At 38.7% G+C, this 22,842-nt stretch overlaps 1 protein-coding gene across 1 annotated transcript in view; it reads left to right on the top strand.

Annotated features, from left to right (window-relative positions):
- Positions 1–20,301, top strand: part of UBE2R2 (ubiquitin conjugating enzyme E2 R2) — a 126,843-nt gene extending 106,542 nt beyond the window's left edge. Inside the window, exons 4-5 of the mRNA XM_020978895.2 lie at positions 13,672–13,806; positions 16,705–20,301. Coding sequence (XP_020834554.1) covers positions 13,672–13,806; positions 16,705–16,924 — 355 coding nt within the window. The 3' untranslated portion in view covers positions 16,925–20,301. The remainder of the gene's footprint in view (positions 1–13,671; positions 13,807–16,704) is intronic.
- Positions 20,302–22,842: the final 2,541 nt, after the last annotated feature.

Consider the following 22,842-nt stretch of genomic DNA (forward strand, 5'->3'; position numbering starts at 1 on the left):
ATGTTTAGAATGAACCTTACCCTTACCCTTCTGGGCCTGCTCAGGACTAGAAGAGGTGGTAGTATGGAGATTGAGTCATGCAGCTGGAGCCAGAGGTGATAAAATGCAGTTTCTATGCATAATTTCCTTGGTTGGACTCTGTTGTTACTTCTTTAGGTAAATTTTTAATGCTACCATCCAGGGTATAGTTTTCTTTTAATATACTAGGGATTTATGTCCTTTTGTCTTTTAATTTGCCTGTGGTACCACTCTTCCCATGATTTCAATTGCAGGAGGTATATACATACACATACACATGTATACACAGACAGACACACACACACACACACACACACACACACACACACACGAAATCAAACATTTTCAGGGACTTGGAATATTTTGTCAAGCTGTAAAAGAATTGGGAGTACCAATTATATAAAAAATAAGTATGTTATAAATACATGATTTTGTAGTAGTACAATGGATAATTCATTCAAATATTTATGTATCAGGAGAAAGCACATTTTGGTGTCCTGGGCTCTCTTCTCTTCTCTCTCTGTACAACTTCACTTGGAGAATCTCATCCACTCCCAGGGAATTACCATTTCTATGCTGATGATTCTCAGATCTACCTAGCTTGTGCTAAACTCTTGGGTGACCTCAAATTTGTATCTCCATTTGCCTTTCAGAGAACTTGAAGTTTATGTCCAGTAGGCATCTTAAATGGAATATATCCAAAACAGAACTCATTATCTTTTCCCCCAAACCCTTCCCTCCTCCTTCTTCCCTATTGCTGTGGGCAACACCATCCTCCCAGTCCCTCGGGCTTGCTACCTAGGAATCATCCTGGAATCCTCATTTTCTCCCATCCCCCTATCCAAACTATTGCCAAAGCCTGTCGATTTCACCTTTGCAACATCTTTCAAATATGCCTCATTCTCTCCTGTGACACTGGTACCACTCTGGTGTGGGTACCACATCAGGTGATGGCTTGATTACTGTGATAGCCTTTTTATGGGTCTGTCTGCTTCAAGTCTTTCCACTCTGATCAGTTCTCTGTTCAGTCTTTAAAGTATTTTTCCTATACAAGTCTAATCATGTTATCCTCCTGCTCAATAAACTCCAATGGAATCCTATTGCTTTCAGGAGCAAATATAAAATGCTCTGTATGTCATTCCTTAACTCTATCCCCTGTCGACTTTTCTGGTCTTCTAAAATTTTACTCTCTGATATATACTCTTGATCCGATGACACAGGCCTCCTGGCTCTTCCAGGAATAAGACATTCCATCTCCCAGATCTGGGTGTTTTCTCTGCTTTTCTACCATGCCTAGAATGCTCTCCCTCTTCCATTCTCACCACTGACCTCTCTGGCTTCCTTTAAGTCCCAACTAAAATCCCTTCTACAGGAAGCCTTTCCAAGGCTCTTAATTAATTCCAGCGCTTTCCCTTCTCCAATTATTTATTTATATTGCCACTCCAAATATTCATATGGACTATTTGTGCCCAACCCGTGGTAAAAGGATTCTGAGCTCATATTGGTCTCTTCATATAGTCTGACATACTGTACCTTGACTCCAACATAGTGGTGTTATTTAGGTCTTCTTTGAGAATGGAAGACACCAACCAGTTTGCTTTGTCTATATTTGTTTGCATCTTGTCTCTCTGATTAGATTGTAAGCTCCTTGAGGGCAGAAACTTTTTTTTTAAAGTATCTCCTGTGCTTAGCACATTGCCTGGCACATAGTAGGCATTTAATAAATGTTTGTTGAATTGAATTGATTTAGATGATTCTCTGACTGGTTGGAAAGCAAGAAACTTTACCTCTAAATGACCCCAAGCAACTCTAAGATTACAAGATAAAAGATAATTGTAGTTACTTTAGTGGGGAGGGAGTTTCTATACCAAGAATTTCCTACATTGGTGAAATTACAAGACCCCTCCCTCCCCACCCCCCTTTTGTGCAAGGCATCACTCTTAACTTGAAACTTATTCAATAACTTCTGACATTTCCCATTTTATTCCCTCAGGTAACCTTGTTTTTCTTTGAAGCCTGATATTTTGGATGACTGTAGTACCATACTTATCTTTTCATAGTTTCAGGATTGCACTCTAGTCTATAGGTCTTTACCCCTCAACTTCAGGTTGAAACTATTTCTAACTAGTATACTGATGTTATGGTATGTCTAAGACTCTGCCAGATTGTGCTCTGCCTTAAATTTCTACTTTCCTGGGCCTCTGGCCTTAGGTATTAGTTATGCAAAGTCAAAAGTAAAGTGGTCCTCAAGCAGCTTATATTATGGAAGGCAACATACATGTACTTAAGTATATACAAAGTAGATACAAGATAATGTTTGGGAGGTAGGCACTGGTAGGTAGGAGAATCAGCATAAGTTTCATGTACAAAGTGGTGTTTAAGCTGAGCCTTGAAGGAAACTGGGGATTCTAAGAAGTGAAGGTGAGGAAGGTGTACCTTCCAGAGGGACAGTCTGGGCAAAGGCAGGAACACAGGCAGTTGAATTGAATGCTATTTTTTGCAGAACCGTAGAGTATGTGAAGGGGAATAAGTGTATTATAAACCTAAAGAAATAGATTAAATTCAGTTGTGAGGGACTTTAAATGTCAGAGGAGTATATATTTAATCTTAGAGATAATAGCGTGGGCAGCACAGTGGATAGAGCACCAGGCCTGAAATCAGGACAATCTTGAGTTCAAATTCAGCCTCAGACGCTTGCAAATCACTTAACTCTGTTTACTTCAGTTTCCTCATCTTTAAAATGAACTTGAGAAGGAAATGGCAAACATGCCTTTATCTTTGCCAAGAAAACCCCAAATGGGGTCATGAAGAGTTGGACATGTGTGTGACAGCGACCCTAACCCAAATTAAACTCAGAGACTTCTCAAGGTGGAAAGCAAAGGTTTACCTTTATTACAATCTCGCAAGATGGCTGTCTGCTCCTTTGATACACGGGGAGAGAGACAGAGACAGAGACAGCCTACCAGGGGCCGCCTTATAAAAGCAAATCTCCACCCACCATGCAAAGTCTCCACCCACTACCAAACAAGTCTCCACCCACCACTATCCCTTACCCCCTTAACTTGGGGTGGGCTTACATTCCAGGCCCCAAATTCAAAGACAAGGAAAGAGGCGGGAAGCCAAGAGCAAAGGCTCAGGTTGGGGGTGGGGCAGGGCTTAAAAACAGGGTCTGAGTGGGGGAGGATTTTGAAAATAATAATCAAAAATTATTGACCTTGAGGAGGCTTCACTTCTGAGAATTCATGTCTCATAATTTCCCCTTCTCATTTCTTACAATTTGAAGCCTCCTCACAAATATTACACCTTACTGATACAGAGGCCCCAAAATAATGATAAACTGGCCATTTAAAGCTTCAGAAGTCTCTTCTCATACCGCTGACACTCTGGGCATCATCTGATGAAGTCTTCTTGTCTAAATGCTGTTCAAGCAGTGTCCAGCAGACTCTCACTTCCCTCCTGCAGGGATTCTCCTTCTTGTATCCACTCTCCTACAAGATTGATCTCAACACAGTTTTAAATTACTTTGCCAATTAACCAGGGCAAATAATGAAAATTAACTCAACCCCTATGTCTCTTATCATTGCCAGATCAAAATTGGAACTTGTCCAATTGTCATGTTTCAGGATGCTCAATTTAAAAAAAAAAATCAGAACCTAGTCCTGCACTGTGCATTACTTCTAGTTCTATACCTTTATTCATTCGTATTCATATTCCCCATCAGGAGGATGAGATTCCACTAAGGAATTAATAACATTCCAACACATAGTAGTTAATTTAAAACCAGTACATGTCAAATAACAAAACAATCCCAACTTCTAGTCATGTACAAATAAATAGTCCTTAATTAAAATAGATGCTTCTTTCAAGGCATTTACAAGATAAGCCATAAGCTATTTCTCTTTTAACATCAATTGTAACAAACTGAGATAACTTTAACATTAAGTATTAACTTAACAGAATAATATCCTCGATCCACAGTCTCTGGCCTAATTATCCCCTAATGATGGGGTAAAGGTCCAAATCGACCCCTGTCCCTCGCCCCAGCCTTCCATCTTCTTTTGAAAGCCCTGGCCTCACTTTTTGATCTTATTCAGATGTCTTTCAAACTTCTCCCCTCATTATATATTCCCATTGTCTATTCAGTCTCTCAGACATTCCAATCAGAATTCTCTCCTAGACCCCTTTCTCAGCCCCTCCTCTGGTCACAGTTACTTTAGTGTATGTAAGATCCAGAGACTTTCTGATGCCCCGCTTTTCCTTATGGGCATCACCTGGCCTATTTGTTTATTTCTAACAAACTTCCCCCCTGGCTGAAAAGACCTGGGCTGAATTTCTTCAGGAGGAACCCTTGTGCCGTGACCTTGGAGTCCCAGCACCCCCAAACCTCCAGACCTCATCATAACCATTATGAGAAATTAAAGGATCCTGACTTATACAGGAATATGCTTAATTCTGAAATTCTAGGCCAAATAACTCAATCTTTTGTATCTTACTCTAATAACCTCAGATGTTCCCGCATCAATCTATTGCTTAATAGATTTGATATTTATGCTTACAAACTTACGAATATAGGAATTTGCCACGAAAGAACATAACTAAAGGGAACAATGCTTCCCTAGATTCGTGTCAACTCCAGGCAGAAGTTATATAATAACCAACTGCATTGAGCCAGGTTTAAAGTCTTCCAGGTGTCAAAGTGGGGAAATTGAGTCAGGAGAATTCTACCTCAGCCATGCAGAAAAGTCGTTCTTCCGACCTTCCCATGAGGACACCTTCTTACAGCTCTTAGGTGCAGCTCACAAACCTCTTTGCAGGTTGCTGACGTCATGGGTCAGTAGCACAATCAGTTCTTTGTTAACCATACCTGGAGTTAGACTCAAAATAATACTTCATTAACAGATTCCAAGGTCTTAGATAGCAGATTCCCCTCATCAGAGTTTCAGGTGTGACTATAGTCTCACATAGGGAACATCTCCAAAGTGAGTTCTAAGTAGCTTGCATAACTTCCTACACGTTATGGTTCCTAATAACATCCAAAATAAAATCAAATTTCCGTTAAGATCATAGGTTGCTACTCTAAATAGATTTGCCTTTCTGTTTCTCAAGCTTATCTATCCATCCTTAATCTGAAAGAATGAGACACTTTCAGGACTCGAATCTTGTACATATAAGTTCAAATAGTAATTTTAGCTCTTTCTAGGCCATGGAATGAATTCAGATCAAAACAGTAAGATCTTTCCTACTTACAGTTTATTACAGAAATTTAGATGCTTTAGTATTAATCACTAGCTTTAGATCTGACACTGCTCCCATTGAGACTGTTTCTGTAAAAGCACCCAGTTAAGTCCAGTCCAAGAATACAACAAACCCAGGAATGAAACTATAGTTCATAGTAGGTTTGGACATAATTTTCTTGCAAATAGAAATTTAGTAGGCTCTCTAAGAAGAGTATCAAAGATTTCAAAACATTTTTTTTGTAATAGTATCTCCCTTTCTCAAAAACAGCTTACAATTTTCTAATTACCATAAAATTCCTAGTTACCTAAATTCTCTAGTCAAAAGGTGTCCGTGTGAGAATTATGAGATTTTACAAAATCAGGATTTTTTGTTTTTGTTTTTGCATAATTATCAAGTTTCTCTTCACACACACAAAATACTTTTACCAGTGCTTGGCTTAAACAATAACTCCAAATAGCTTAGTTAACAATTTTAAGCTTCATAAGTGAAAGCCAGATAATCCCAGCTAAAACTTCCCTTTAAACAGAGACAAAACTTGGAAGTTCTCATTTCTTAAATTACAATACTTAAAAGGAAATGTTACAAAACAGGACCATATAGAATGTCCCAACAGCCCCGATTCATTCCTTTTTCTCTCTTCTCTGAAGGCACAATTCTTAATTTAACATTCTGGGTTATAAAATAAATTGCCCTTCCAACAACGTAACTAACACAATTGCTTACTAGATTACATCACATTCAGAAATATGTAAGCAGTATATTAAAAACTTAAAACAGACCCAATAAAGATCTTTCTTTCTTTCTGAATTCTTTCACCAGGTCCAGTCTCCTGGGGCCACTCCCACCCCACTAGACTGGCTTTTCTTTATTATCTATGCTAGCCCATCATTGTCTTTTTACTGGTCCAATATCCTAGGGCCACATCCTGATTCAACCTCAATGACACTCCCAATCAGGAATTTGGTGGCTGGCAGCCTGGATTTCCCCCAGGCCCACTAGTCCCTGCCTTAAGAGTCTGGCCCACATGGCCCATCCCCCAACAAACCCAATGGTTAGCCTAAAGAAGGCCTGGATTGAAAAACACATGTATATATATATACACATCTATACACACACACTTTTTAAAAAATTTTTTTTCCAATTTCTAATTGAGGCCCTAATGAGAGAATACCTCATTAATTCCAAATACATATCAATAAGTTTTTTTACAATAAAATATGTTTGTATCACAAGGCATACATTATAAAATTATTCCCAAAATTGTAATAAATTTTGAAATAACCCATTATCAATTTAGATGAATACTCCCAATCACTTTGACCAGAGAATAATTCATCTCATCATTAATATGTTGAAACTATAAACCACCATATATATTTTTTTATAATAGTCAAGATTTTAAATGAAAATCTCCTATCATAGTCTTATAATCAAATATACCTCACTAGGTATTTAATAGTTTCAAATTATCTCATCTTTATCACTAAAAGACCCATTCAAGAGTTACCAAAACACCATTTCTACCTCACAGTGGTCCCTCAAATTTTACAATCTAAGAGTTTTAGAAGTACAATACAATTTAGAAACATAGTAATAACTTAAACAATAAACTTCAGATAACATCAGTTGCATTTCCAGATTATCACAAGTAGAAATTATCAATCTTATTATTCTTAGTACTTTTAACAATTACATTAACTAATAATGCCACATCTCATAACAACCATTTTTTAACAGTAAACTTAAATCCAATCAGATCCGAATTTATAATCATTAATAACAAACAGTTAAAAACATTTTTGTTTTAAATTCAATACTCTTGGCCCTTTAAAAGGAAATATCCTCCACAAATTTATATATTCCCTTGAAAAGACATGCGGTGACAATTCCTGCTCTATATCCTCCTTTTCTTTCCTACTTCCTTAAGGGAACTAAGAAAAAAAAGTCCCCTCTTCCTTTTTAGAGGCTTATCAGATGGAACCTCCCTCCTGAAAATCTCAGGCTTCAGCAATTTGAACAGGACGTAACCCTCTATAGATAATTGAATAGGGCCCTCCCTCTCTCTTCCTGGACTGCTTTTACAACTTTACTATGCATTCTGAACAATTCACTGGTCTTACAAAAAAAAATTATTTTTTTTTTATTCCAAAAGTTTCCAAACCTTTTACTCTCAAACCCTCTATTGACTCTCATTCACACCATGGACACAAACAGGAACACAAAACAGACATACAAGAAATTGCTGCAGAGTCCTCACATCATATTTAATCAAATTTTTTTTTATCTTTCCCTTTTTGTTTTGGTAGTTTGTTCCAGTCGTGGAGTCTACTCCCTAAAAGACTATCTTCCGAAATATCAAATGGCAGCTTCTGGTTTACTACTTTAGACTGCGGTTTGCCCATAATTTTCTTACCTATATGCAGTTACACAAATGAATTTGGCTGAGAGAGGTTGCTCTTCTCTCCCAGTGAGTTACTCAAAGATTAACAGAAGAGGTTGCCCTCCCCCCTTACAGTTACCCTAATGTTCTCTCAGTGTCCCCGGAATTTAGTCGGGCGGGGTCAGAGACTTAGCAGTTAGTTAATTTAGCTGAGGGTCATCGCCTTACCTCCAGGTCAGGGACCTACCAATAAAGGGAACATTTGACAGCCGGAGTTTTTCGGGCTGTATGCAATGCAACTCACGTGACTGATTGATTCTTCACTCTATTTCACTCAATTCACCACAGCCGGCTGGCTTCACACAATCTTATAGCTGCCCTGCCTTTGTTTTCCCCCTTGAGCGTCTCTCTTCGAGACCTTCCCAGACGGAGGGAGGCTCCCTAAGTCTGGTCTGAGGGTTGCCGGGGAAATCTCTGAGGGTGCCCTGACACACCAAGGTCCAGACGGTAGTCTCTCTCACAGATGGGCAAAATCTCAGTGGGACTTCCAAAGCTGTGTGTGACAGTGACCCTCACCCAAATTAAACTGAGACTTCTCAAGGTGGAAAGTAAAGGTTACCTTTATTACAATCTCTCAGGATAGCTGTCTACTCCTTCCATACACGTGGAGAGAGAGAGTGAGAGACCGCCTACCAGGGGCTGCCTTATAAAAGCAAATCACCGACCATGCAAAGTCTCCACTACCAAACAAGTCTCCACCCACCAGTATTCCTTATCCCCTTAACTGGGGGTGGGCTTACATTCTAACTGGGAGGTGGGGCTTACATTCTAAGCTCAAGAGTTTCTTCCTATCCCTTTAACTGGGAGGTGGTGCTTACATTCCAGGCCCCAAATTCAAAGACAAGGAAAGAGGCGGGAAGCCAAGAGCAAAGGCTCAGGTTGGGGGTGGGGCAGGGCTTATTCTTTCTGTTACATGCTTAAAAACAGGGTCTGAGTGGGGGAGAATTTTGAAAATAATAATCAAAAATTATTGACCTTGAGGAGGCTTCACTTCTGAGTTCACCTCTCACAGACATGACTGAACAACAAAAACAAGAGATAGTAGGGAATCACTGGAGTTTCTTGAGCAGGCAAATGACTTGGTTACTGCTGTACTTTAAGAATGTTACTTTGGTAGCTGTTCGAAGGATGGATTGGAAATCGGGGAAACCTGAGGCAGGAAAACAGTTTAGGAGGTTGCAGCAGTCTAGGGGAAGACTTGATGAAAGTCTGAACTACAGCTGTGATTTTAATACGGTGGAGGGTAGGATTAATAAGGTTTGGCAGTTATTGATTGGTCTTTGGGATCAGTTCTCCTAAAGCTCCTTTTCTTCTCTGGACAAGAAACTGTGTAGTGTATATAGAAAGCTGGTTGGGGTTCAAGTCTTAACTTTTACTCATTTTGGTCCTGGGAAGTCACTCTGTAAGTTGCCGAGAAGACATGACCTATGTTGGTAGAGGGAGTTTCCTTACTAGGATTGAGGGATTAAATTAAATCTCAGTTAAATAATAAGTCCAATTCCTATTTCTATCTTCTCCGAAAAACTCCATGAACTGCTTTATCTTTCCAAAGACTAAAATCTTTCTCAATTTAAGTTGTGGTTGCAACAGTGCTATCTTGGGATTTCCCATTTAAGGTGACCATAATCATCCCTGAGGAGTTTCCAGACATTATTCTTCTGTTGGATGTGGAGGTCCTCAATCTACTGTGATTTTATTCTTCACCTCAGATCCCTTTCATCTAACTGTTACCTTTGTATTCAAAGTATCCCAAGCAGTCCTCAGTTTCCTCATGTTAAAGTGTAAGGTAAAGCCAGCACAAGTGACCAATGAATTTGAAATCTTAAGGGATCTGAAAGGGGCTTCCTCTTTGCTTCATTTAGTTTCAACAAATATTTGTGAAACAGTTTTACACCATATAACATGCTGTACAGAAGGCATAGCAAAGACTTAAAATATGGTCTTTGCCTTCATTGAGCTGATAATCAAGTATATATATATAATTTATTAGCTGCCAAGTTGTCTCTGGTTCTGATGTGAGCCAATCTAAAAGTAGTTCACAAGTAGATAAATGTTAAGCCAATTTGTTGATATATTGTTAGTAAGATAAATATAATTTTACTGTATTTTCTTATTGGCCATTGGACTAGATTTTTCTCCCTTCAGTGGCTGGGAATGAGTTTCCTCACACTTAGGAATAGCTTGATGTTGAAATGAAGGGGGTTCATTAGATGATTACTCACTTATAATATCAGCATAATAGCTCACTTTTAAAAAAAAATATTACATTAAGATTTACAAAATCCTTTCCTGCAACAACCCTCTGAGATGTGTAGTAGAAATATTTTCACCCTGTATTGAATGAGAGAAAGAAGCTCAGAGGAGTTAGACTTTTTAGTGGTCATTAGTGGTCATATAACTGGTATATAGGAGCTCAGATGGAAACCCATTATCTTTCTTGTTGTTGAACATATATCTTCCTCAATCAGGTGTATAACTTCTTTTTTTAAATTAATTTATTTTTAGTTTTTAACATTCACTTCCATAAGCTTTTCTTTTTTTTTTTTTGGAACCCTTCCCACCCTTTTTTTTTGGTGAGGCAGTTGGGGTTAAGTGACTTGCCCAGGGTCACACAACTAGTGTTAAGTGTCTGAAGCCAGATTTGAACTCAGATCCTCCTGACTCCAAGGCTGGAGCTCTATCCACTATGCCACCTAGCTGCCCCTTCCATAAGCTTTTGAGTTTTAAATTTTCTCCCCTTCCCTCCCTTCTAGTCTCACAAGATGGCATGAAATCTGATGTAGGCTCTACATATACATTCCTTTAAACATATTTTCACGTTAGTCATGCTGTAAAGAAGAATTAGAAACAATAGGCGGAACCATAAGAAAGAAGAAACAAAACAAAATGGAAGGAAAAAAAAGCAAATAGCATGCTTCAATCTGCATTCAAACTCCATAGTTCTTTTCTGGATGGGGATAGCATTTTCCATGAGACTTTTGGAGATGTCTTAGATCCTTGCATTGCTGAGAAGAGCTTAGTCTATCAGTTAGTCATCGTATAACATTGCTGTTACTGTGTACAATGTTCTCCTGGTTCTACTCTCTTCACTCAGCATTAGACCATGCAAGTCTTTCCAGGATTTTCTGAAGCCTGCCTGCTTATTATTATTCTTATAGCACAATAGTATTCCAGTACATTCATATACCACAACTTGTTCAGCCATCCCCTTAATTTCTAATTCTTGGCCACGACAAAAAGAGCTGCTATAAATATTTTTGTACATGTGGGCCCTTTCCCATTTTTATGATCTCTTTGGGATATAGCCCTGGAAGTGCTATTGCTGGGTCAAAGGGTATGCACAATTGTATAGCCCTTTGGGCATAGTTCCAAATTGCTCTCCAGAGTGGTTGAATCAGTTCACAACTCTACCAACAAATGCATTAATGTTCCAATTTTTCTATATCTTCTCCAGCATTTATCATTGTCCTATTTTGTCACGTTAGCCAGTCTAATGGGTGTGATGTGGTACCTCAGAGTTGTTTTTGATTTGCACCTCTAATCAATATTGATTTAGAGCATTTCTTCATATGACTATAGATTAGTTTCTTCCTCTGAAAACTGCCTACTCATATCCTTTGACCATTTATCAGTTGGGGAATGACTTGCATTCTAATAAATTTGACTCAGTTATCTATATATTTTAGAAATGAGGCCCTTATCAGAGACACTGGTGGTAAAAATTCTTTTCCCGTTTTCTGCTTCCTTCCTAATCTTGGTTGTATTGGCTTTGTTTGTACAAAACCTTTTCAATTTAATGTAATCAAAGTTATCCGTTTTGCATTTTATAATGTTCTCTATTTCTTGTTTGGTCATAAATTCTTCTGTTCTCCATAAATTTGACAGGTAAAGTATTCCTTGTTCTCCCAGTTTGCTTGTGTATCAGTCTTTATGTCTAAATTGTGTACCCATTTTGACTTTATTTTGGTATATGGTGTAAGATTTTGGTCTATGCCTAGTTTCTGCCGTACTCTTTTCCAGTTTTCCCAGTGGTTTTTGTCGAATAGTGAGTTCTTATCCTAGAAGCTGGGGTCTTTGGTTTATCAAACAATAGGTTACTGTAGTTTTGACTACTGTGTCTTGTATACCTAACCTATTCCACTCATCCGCTACTCTGTTTCTTAGACAGGACCAAGCAGTTTTGATGATTGCTGCTTTATAATATAATTTAAGATTGGTATAGCTAGGTTACCTTCCCTAGCACTTCTTTTTATTAGTTCCTTTGATATTGTGCACCTTTTGTTTTTCAAGATGAATCTTACTATTTTTTTCTAGCTCTATGAAATAATTTTTTGGTGCTTTGGTATGGCACTGATCAGGTGTATAATTTCATTAAAGGTTAGTTAATATTACAATCGAAACCATGCTTTCTCTTCAGATTGAATTTTTGTTTTTCTAAGTTCTAAAAAATCATTTTCCTGATCATTTCTTTTCCCATTCTTTACTCTCATGAGTGATCTTGAATGTTTCTTTTTATTTTATCTTTCAAATGAGTGATCATGCATTAGTCCACAGCCCTCATGAGCTTTGTTGCCCTTTTTTGAATAGTAGGCAAGTAAAAGCAAGTGGAGCTACTTTTGTTTACTTTTACCAATCTGGTTAAACACCTCAGACAAACAAATTTGTTATTCGTTTTCCACCATCAGGCCTCCTACATTACAATTTAGACTTTTTTCTTTATCCATATGCAGACAGCTTGCAACCCAGGAAATATTAGGGGACCATCTTGCAGCTGATGCTCTGTCTTTTCATCATGGTGTTAGATTTCTTATGTAACCAGAGAGGGCTTAGCTTAGATTCTGATCCTTAGAAGTGGCCCTATTCCTGAAGATTGCTATTTCCTTGTCACTTACAGAATTTAAGACTTTAAAGATGGTCCTGGTTTAGTCAGTCCTCTTTGTTGAGGGAGAGACCAGTGTGTGCTTTATTGTTCTTGCCTTTTCCTTCTTTCTCTTATTATTCCCATTCTTTTTAACAATATATTTTTTTTCTATTAACATCAAAGGCAGGTCTGTTTAATATTTGCTGCTTCTTGAAAAGGCTTTCTAGAGTGAGAAGTTGAAGCTAATAGATAATGGATTTGGGATGTTTGGAGTAAATTGTATAGTAGCAGCAGCTAATCTCAGTTAATAAGACTGTGTTCTGACTCCTCTGGACCTTTCTTCTCAATATCACTCTTTGTTTCTCATGCTCTTCTTCCCACTTTCTTCCTGACCTTCAGAATTTCAATCACTTCACCCAGTGAAAGAAGTTTTTTGCATTTTCTTATACAAAGTATTTGATTCTGTTCTTCTTTCCAAACCTATTGTTTTTGTTTTTTTTTTTCCTGGTTTTTACAAAATGAAAGACTTACTTGCCTCCTCAGTGTTGAGCAGTAGATTGTATAAATATTAATAACACAAACTATAGCTAGAACACAAATCTCTCTCTCTCTTTTTTTTTTTGCTTTTTGGTGAGGCAATTGGGGTTAAGTGACTTGCCCAGGGTCACACAGCTAGTAGTTGTCAAGTGTCTGAGGCTGGATTTGAATTCGGGTCCTCCTGACTCCAAGGCCAGAGTTCTATCTACTGTGCCACCTAGCTGCCCCTAGAACACAAATCTTGACTTCCATCTTCACGCTGAAGATTCATTGTTACTACTTACTTTTTCTCTGTCTGCCAGTTTGGGAGGTGGGATGGGAAAGTGATCTGTTCCGATGGGTTAATTTATTTTTGGCAAGTTAACTTTTACATTGGATGTAAAGTATTTAACTGAATTTCTAAGGTCTGGAATTCTTCCTATTTCAATCACAGCCCCAAATCAAATTATGCCAGATCATCCTTTGTAGGTGGGGAAAAAAAAGATTTAATCATATTTTCCTTGATTTTAACACTTGTCAAATTTCAACATTAATTTTATGAATAGTTACATGACTGATCATTCTTTCATATTTCTAGGACTATCTTGTTGAGTGTAATCTCACTGCTTAATGAGCCCAACACTTTCTCTCCAGCCAACGTGGATGCTTCAGTTATGTTCAGGAAATGGAGGGACAGTAAAGGAAAAGATAAAGAATATGCTGAAATCATTAGGTAAGATCATATATGTTTGTGTTCTTATTATGCTCATTCATTCCAGGCTAAAATTAGTCAGGGGAATGGATACTTAAGCATTTCCTCTTGAGTTTCATGAACTTTGGGATATAGATGATATACATTAGACCAGGCTCAGATAATGATGATTGATGATGATGATAGCTAACATTTATATAGTGTCTACTGTGTGCCAGGCACTATGCTAATGGCTTCATAATCATTTTCTTATTTGGTCCTCACAGCAACACTGAGAAATAGGTGTTGTTATTTTTATTCCGATGGGACCTATGAAGAAACTGTGACAGACAGAGATTAAGTGATTTTTCCCAAGGTCACACTGTTTATAAATGTCTGAGGTTGGATTTGAACTTGGGTCTCCTGACTCCACTGTGCCACCTAGCTGCTACCACAAGATTAAATGGATTACATTTTAACTCTCACTCCAGAGGTCTTACATGCACAGTCTGAGATACTCATTAGAGAACTCTTGAAAATTTTATTTCTTTTTCATTGCCTTAGCATTTCAGTGCTAAGTAACTGATTTATTTTTATCTCCTTTAGCAATTAGTCTCTTTGTATACTTGTATCACTTTAACAGATTTTCAGCATCGTCATTGCTTTATTTATAAAAAGAAAAAAATACAGTGTCACAAAGTGACAATTGAGGGTTCATTCTTTAACACCTGTTTGTTTTTTAAATAATAGTCATTTAAATAGCAAAGAGTATATAAGCAAAAAATTTCAGAGCCATTGTCCGTCCATCCTAATACTTTGTGAAAGAGGCATAGAAGCACATGTGGAAGATTGTGATCATATCTAAGCCTTTAAAATATGTTTATTTTTATTCTCAGCCTGAACAAATTCTTTGGGGTAATGAGTTGAATAAATGTTCTTCTTAGTGTATATTTCTTTCATGGCATAGTGAAAGTCCTCAGGCCTGGGAATCAGGACACTGGGAACTTAGTCCCAGCCGTGCCACTAATTAATCAATGTGACCTTGTTCAAATCACTTCATGACCTTCCCTGTAAAATAAGAGAGCTGAACTGAGTGATCTGGAACTAAATGATCTCTCCCTTTCAGTTTGAAAATTATGATTCAAGTTTTTCATTGCTTCAGGGCATATTCTCTTGTATTTATATTCTAGAATTTGAGGAGTAAATCTATTCACTCTGTTTGTACATTTAGCAATTTTATAAACTTCAGTCCCATTTTCTCCAAGTCTTCAGCTTTGCAGACGTAAGAACCCTAACTTGTTGCCTGCACTAGTTTTCCTCCTTTGCACTTAACACGTGTCAGTTATCTTACACTTGAGGGGCAGTAACAAGAAGTGTCCGTTTTCTAAATAGCTTTGCACCATCATTTTCTAAAAGGGTAGGCTGATGTTAGCTGCTTAGTTTTCAGTACACTTCTAGATGATGCAGTGTTTATTTTGTTGGTTTTTTGCGTGCCATCAGCACATCGGACCATTTTATTGCTTGAAGGAGGTAACAAACCACAAGTCACTGTCATTACCAGCAGCAAACATTGACAAGTACCTACTTCTTCAGGGCACTGTGTAAATTTTATGCCCTTCAGGTTCTCACAATTTGGTTAATGGAGATGTAGGATGTCTATATATAGGAAAAAGAAATGGAACAAAAGCGATAAAGAACTATATAATATGACTTATTTTGGGGTTGCAGATAAGCTCCTGCCTTATTTAAGATTCCTGCTCTACACTACAAATGCTACAGGAACTCAGAGAAGAGAATAATTTCCAAGGGAAAGGGCAGTCAAGGAATGCTTCAGAAAGAGGTGGCACTGCAGCTGGGCTAGGAGGGGAAAAAAGGCAAGACTTAGGTGATCAGGAAGAGTGTTTCTGATGGGGCTAGGGAAGACTACATGATCAAAGATGAGGTGGTGGTGTACACAGTGTCCAATAAATAATGAATAAGTCATGTTGGCAGGAAAAGCAATTTCATTTATTTAATGGAGTACCAATTAGGTGGATGATGTGCCAGATTTTGAAGGATCTTGAATGCTAGGTAAAGGTATTTGGATCTTATTCTGTAGGTGAGGAATGAGGAATCCCTGAAAGACTTGGGTCCTTGTCTGAGGGCATATGATAGCTTGGAGTTCATCATCCTGTAAGAATACTCACATTATTTCTTTCCTTAAATATGTAATTTATACTTAGCTGTGTTGAAACTCATTTGCTGCTTTTCTGTTCCCTCACATCAAAAGATCTCTCAGTAGTTTATCCCTATCACCTACCTTGACGTTTTACTCTCAGAAAAGTTTATTCTCCAAACACTCAGTGCATTTATTCCATCCTCATTGTTCCCTGGTGATTCTAACTTTATATATTTTTACCCAGAGGAGTACCTATTTGCCCATATTCTGTTTCTTGTCTCTAAGCCAGTTAGTTCTCTGTCATGTTTCCCCTGTCCCATAGTGACTCAGATTGTAATAGTTCCTTTGATTTTCATCTCTGAAAGTGATGATTTAGTTTTAAAGAGTACTCAGGGTATAATAAATAAATCCTCCTTAGGGTTTTGGTAAAGTAAAAGGAGCTCTTGAATATTCTTCTATAAAAGAATGTCTTAAATCTAATCTTCACTCCTACTAAACTAAGCCCACTTAATTAAGTTCAAGAGAAATTTTTTATATGTGTGCTCTGTGCCAGGTGCTGGGAGCACAATGCACACGTTGGGGAAATAAGTACGTCTGGTGAAGGCAACACAGCCGTGTGTGCTTGCTTGATCTGCTGGCTGGAGCTTTCTGAGATGGTGCCTTTGGAAGGGTCTTGTGGGGGGAGCTTGGAGGTCCATCTCATTCTTGGGGGGCTGAGTAAAAACACCAGCTTAAGGCAGACAGACCCGATATGTACTACTTTTCTGTTCTCTTCCTTGTAGGAAACAAGTTTTGGCTACTAAAGCTGAAGCAGAAAAGGATGGCGTGAAGGTCCCCACTACACTGGCTGAATATTGCATCAAAACTAAAGTGCCTTCCAATGACAACAGTTCGGATTTACTTTATGACGACTTGTACGACGATGACATTGATGATGAAGACGAGGAGGAAGAAGATGCCGACTGTTATGATGATGATGATTCTGGGAATGAGGAGTCGTGACCTGCTCCCTCTGTGCCCCCTGTACTGCCCAGCCATCTCAGGCCAAAGGGAGCAGCGGTAAACTCAGCAGTCCAGTGGCAAAAACCATACACAGGGGGTGGGGAAAACAAATGTGTCTACTGCTGTCTCCTGTTGTGTGGATCTCAGTTTGCTCCTTTTTATGGACCTCTCATTGGAGAGGAAGTAACCCTCCACAGAATGTCTGAATTCTTGCATTCTTTATCCTTCCATCACTGTATTACGATTCCTTTTTTAAAACAAAACCTGAAACTCCCATCTCACTTCATCTCTACAAAGTGTTCACAGAGAAACACGTTTGGTCTGTGTTTAGATTCTTGAAGAATTAAATACAGTCTCTCATCAAGACGTTTAATGTATTTAAAGCTGGGAACCCACCAGAAGTTGGGTCTTTGGGAGTTCACAAGTGCTGCATATACTGGGTAGCAAATGAAAAACCGGAAAACAAAACAAAAACCAACCCCACAAAACCTTTTAAAAAAAAAAAAAGAAGCAAATTTGCCAAGGTTCTAGCTGCTCCATGTATGACATTAGTGTGTGCACATTGCATTTAACCTTGTGGTGGTGAATTTTGGTTTCTCTTTTTTTTAAGGTGTGAGGCAGATGGTATAAGCAACTGTGTGGTGAGCTTGAGGAAATGTGTTACTGAAAGGCACAGTACTACTTTTCAGCCTCTCTGAAACAATCTTAATATTGAGACCTCAGCTATACTGGGGTGGAGAGAAAAATCAGATTTTTAAAAAATTGATTGGGATCTAATGCCTGAATAAATATTCATACTTTACATAGAACTGAGCACTTGGTTGCTATTTATTTTTTAAGGCAGGGGTTTTTTTGTGGGATTTTTTTTGGTGAGAAGGAAGGGTTAAAAAAGTCACTATGCCATTTGTGAAGATGCTGCTGGGGGGAGAAGAACTCCTGGTGATAGCCACCACCAGGAGGGGAAATAGTTTTCAGTGGATTTAAAACAAGTCCTTCCCCACAGGGAACAATCTTATGCTACCTGGTGGGTCTGTGTTTGGGTCTTTTAAAGTAGCCGGTGTTATTCAGCCAGTATTAGTCCCAGGAGCATGTCCAGTGTTCTGGTTTTGGTATTTTCATTAAGCTACTACACCCTATAGTGATAAATGTGGATGTGAGTGAGTAGTGACCTGTTAACTGCTTTCTTCATTGAATGTAACCTGAACTGATAAATTTTCTTCTTGTTAAATCTACTTTGTCCTAGTAAAAGTCCTGCACTGATGGTGGCCTGGCTAGATAGCTCCAGAGGCAGAATTAAGAATAGCATGCCCTAAGGGAGAGGGTGACCCTGGGAGGGAAGACCTTACTTAGCTACAGGCAGTAGATGAGCCATGTGGAGTCTGTGTCTGACTTGAAACACCACCTACAGTAGAGTTCCCTTCTCTCTCTTAGGGAAATTTGGGGAAGGTGGGGGAATTCCCTTGATAAACTTTTCTGGAAATCACTGCTTTTAATTTTTCCAGGCCTAACTTGTGTCTCGATTAAATCAACAGGTGGGGTCCTGGCAGCCTTTGACAACTAGGGATTTCAGAATTTGAGCATTTCTGTCAGGGTAAAGGTTCATATTTTCCTTCCATGGAAGGGGAGAGCAGTGAAGAGAGACCCCTAGAATATTAAAGGTTTCACAGGAAGAGAATAAAGGGAGCACTGACCAGAGTCCTATCTTGGATGCGTTTGCTTCATTAGTTCTTTTACTTGGCACTACCTTTTTGGAATGTTCTTCAGTAAGAAAATCCTAGCTGCATCCCAGGGATCATGTAGTAGCTAGGGATTAAGAGTTAATAATGCACTCTTACTTAACTTCCCTTCCTTTCTGATCTCAGGGTTTTCATTAGCTCTTCAATTTCTTGCTTTTTTTGCCTAGCCCTGGGCTAATCATCTTTGGTCCTAAAACCAGCAAGGAGCTGGTTCTGTTTCCTGGGGGAGTGGGGTGGGGACAGGTTCTTTTTAAACAGAAATTGAGGAGAATTTGCTGGGCCCTGCACCAGCACTTGCTGCTAGCCACCTCTCATTAAACATCCTTATAACACCTGGGCTTTTAACTCCCTTGTTATTGACTTAAGGATGACTTCAGGGGCCCTTAATTTATCTTAACCTGTCCCTGTGACATCCTCCAGTGCCCAGCAGCTGAGAGTCAAAAGTTAGTTGCCCAGTTTTGTTATTTCTAATAGATCCCTAGGGGTTTCATATCCCTTGCTGCTGAGAAATCTACAAGCCAGTCTTGGCTCCTTTTTATTTTAGAGTTGCTGCTGAGCCCTGGCTGAGGCTGTGTCCATCTTCCTAAGATCCATCAGCCTCTGTTGCATGTTGACTCAGGGAGCCAAAGATGGAAGGTAGAGAATGTAGGTGGAGCTTCTGGCTTAGCCTTTTGCTGTGTTACTTATTGAGTGTGTGGCTATTCCTATTAGATAGTAATCTAATAAGATTGTGTTCAAGAAACATCTGGGGTGTAATAGCTTTTAAAAAACTGTAGACATTCATAAGACAGTCTTGACTCTGTGAACCTAGTGTATACATCCCAGGGACTCTGAGAATACGTCTAACTAACGTAACTGGCCTTGGTGGCAGCCTGTGCTATCTGTGGGGAAGTGGCCAAGTGTGGTTCATGTTTCCTATTTCCCTTTTATGGAGGTTAAGGGGAGGTGATTCAAGGGCCAGAGGTTCAGGCCAGATCATTGTTACAGTAACTGTGCCAATGACTTGGTTTGAAATGAGGATGCTGCATCTTTCAGGATCTGCTTCCCTTTGTACTATGAGAGACCTTACTATGGTGATCTCCAGTGACGCATATATTCAGGCTTGGTGGTAGAAGATGCATTATCATGATTCTTTTGTTGGTTCCCCTGCCCCTCTGCTTTATTTTAAAAACATTTCCAGTTTTTACCCCCATTTGACTAATCATTTCTTCTTTGTTACACCCAAGTGTCATTTACTTGTTTACTTGCTGGTTTCTGTTGTTTTGGAGACACACAAGCAAAGTAAGACTATGAAAGTATCTAAGTAATTGAGGGGAAAAAGTTTACCTTAACTATAACATTATTGCTTTTCTTACCCCACCCTCCTTCCCATCCTGATGAACAAGGTTTACATTTATTATTAAAACAAGATTCAGATGCAACTTTCAACTGTTCTGAAACCAGCAGGATGCACTAGACTTCTTAGTAATTTTCATAGCTAAAATTCTAGATGTTTTCCTTTTTTCTTCAGTATTATAATTTACCAGAAAGGATTAACTGATGCATTTTGTGTTGTCCTCCCCCTTAGTAGTTTATTTTTGTCTTTTCTGCACATCTGTCTACTAATAAAATGTGAAATAAAATATAATACCTGTATTGTTACTTCCCCATGGAATGATCCGCTTTTTTCCCCGTGGGTTAAAAAATTTTGAAGTTTTCAGTATCTCCATTGTTCCCCTTGAGTCTGTGCACCTGGGTATTTGCTGTAAAGTTACTTCATGGAATGTTGGTGTGTCACTCTCACTTCCTAGATAAACTAGTCCTCACCTTCGAGCCAAGGGTGAACCTAAGCAACAGACATGACTGCCTGGGAAATCACCATACCTTGACATGTTCAAGCTATTTATTTAATTGGTATTTCAAGGAAATAGTTTTGCTTTCTTTTCCACCACCCTTCCCTTCTTTATAGATATTAAAGCTTATGGGCATGACCTGGAAATAGCTGGAGTCAAGAAATATTTATTATGAAACTAACAACTATTAAGAAACTAAGAACATTGGTGTTGCTGGAGGGTGGGGGTGGGGTAGGGGTGGTAGTTGAAGGATGTAACATTGTGTTTGCTATTTCGGTGTATAATTTGTTCACTGGCTCCAACAGTGAATGTACCTGTCAATAAATTGTGGGTTTGGATGAGGAAGAGGCAGTAGTTCTAAGAGTTATGTTTTAAATGTTGCATGGTATTTCCCTTACCCCTGATATTAGCCATGGAAAGCATGGACAGTGTCCATTTCCATGGCAATGCTTTCCAACAGAGTTCACCCCTTCAGGTTTTTTGGGGTTTTTTTGCCTCTTCTTGCCCACTCCCAGTATGGGAGAACCTTGTGAAACTAGCTAAGATGGAGAGGCAGAATTTATCAGTTGCCTTGGGCAGGATTACACCTTTGGATTCTGCAGGTGAGGCAGCCTATGAAACGTTTTCATTTCCCTTAGAAGTGATTCTACCCATCAACCTAGTAATTTGGAAAAGGCACACTTTGGAATCTTAGTGAAACTTTCCAAACCCAGAATTTTTGTAGCTAATTTTTTAGGAGGGAATTAGGCCAAAATAATGATAGTCTAATCTCACCTCATATGGGCAGTACATTCCCATTTCCTCTAGGAAGACATATTCAGGAAGCTGAATGAAGATTGTTTGAAGATAACTCAGAATAAAAAGGAACATTTTCTTTAGAATACCAAATTAACTTGCTGAATTCTGGATTCTAGGAATACACATGGCCCCTGGAATATTCATTTGCCTGGAAGCAAATGAAGACTCGATTTACTTTCCATTTTTTTTCCCCCCCAAAGAAATCTCTATTGAGCTACAGGTATCCTCTGCTTGCTTTTTAATTTCAGGGCTTTTGTCCTTCTTAGCTCCTATAAAGCAAGTTTCTGTTGCCTTTCTACACCACACCTCCACCTAATTTCAAATACTGTTCCCTTAAGCTTTTGTCAGATTAACCTCTGACCCCATCCAAAGGTCATTTTTCCTTGTCTACCAAGCAGTATGGAGGTCTGTGTTTAAACCTATTATAGTAACTCAAAACTAAGGCAAAATTCTCTTTCCCTAAGGTTTCCAAATCTTTTGAGTTTGTCTTAATCTATAAACTAGTGGAGAAAGGAAGAGGCAAAAGTTCTGTATCACTCTTTGCCCCCAGCCTTACTTAGTCTATCCATTTTTTTCTTCCATTACATTAGCTTACTTCCAAAATGAACTAGGGTTTGGGTTCACATTTTGATTATTATCTTATTTTGTTTAAATAGATGTCTGGTTTATTATTATAATTGTTGGGCAGTAAGTAGGACTGGCTTTTACACTTATTTATCTGGATTACAACTACAAATTCTAATTAAGGTGTCAGTGCTTTGCTCCATAGGATGTTAATTTATCAGACATACAACCTCATTCCCTCATGGCCAGCCACCATGTTTTTTTGTCTTATCTTCCTGGTCAAAAATTGTTCAAGGTGAATAACAGAACCCAGAAAAAATGGCATACCAAAGATATCCGAGATGCTTTGAAGGTGATCTCAGCTACTGGAGGTAGTCACTGGTGGGTCATCTTGTATATACCCTAATTTTTCAGTTGTCCATAGGAAAGCCATCTAGCATGTCGACATTTGTTTGACCTGAAGTTCTCACCTTCCTAGACCTGACAGACACAAGTCTGTGATGACTTCAGAAACAACACTGAAACCCATATCCCCCAAAGTGTATCTATCGCCTTAGTTGCATTACCTGAAATTCTACCTTTTGCATTTCATTTCTGTGGGTTAAATTCAGGCTCGTTTTCTTTTTTGTTTTTGGCTAGGCAATGGGGTTAAAGTAACTTGCCCAGGGTCCCACGGCTAGTAAGTGTTGTGTCTGAGGCCGGATTTGAACTTGGGTCCTCCTGACTCCAGGGCCAGTGCTCTATCCACTGCACCACCTAGCTGCCCCTTCAGTCTTATTTTCAAAGCAAGGCAGGAACAGCCAGCGTGTGAATTCAAAATTTTGTTCAGAACAAATATTAAGGACCTCCTTGAAATATTTGTACTTCATTTTTTCAGTCCAATTTTTTTAAAAAGGGTGGTTTTTGTATTTCAAAATTCCTTTTTACATCAATTATTTCCAAGTTATTGCTCCCCTGTAACTATGTAATCTTATATATTTGAAAACAT

This window comes from Phascolarctos cinereus, unplaced genomic scaffold (genome assembly GCF_003287225.1).
Source record: "Phascolarctos cinereus isolate Bilbo 61053 unplaced genomic scaffold, phaCin_HiC Scaffold_4;HRSCAF=312, whole genome shotgun sequence".
Taxonomy (NCBI): Eukaryota; Metazoa; Chordata; class Mammalia; order Diprotodontia; family Phascolarctidae; genus Phascolarctos; species Phascolarctos cinereus.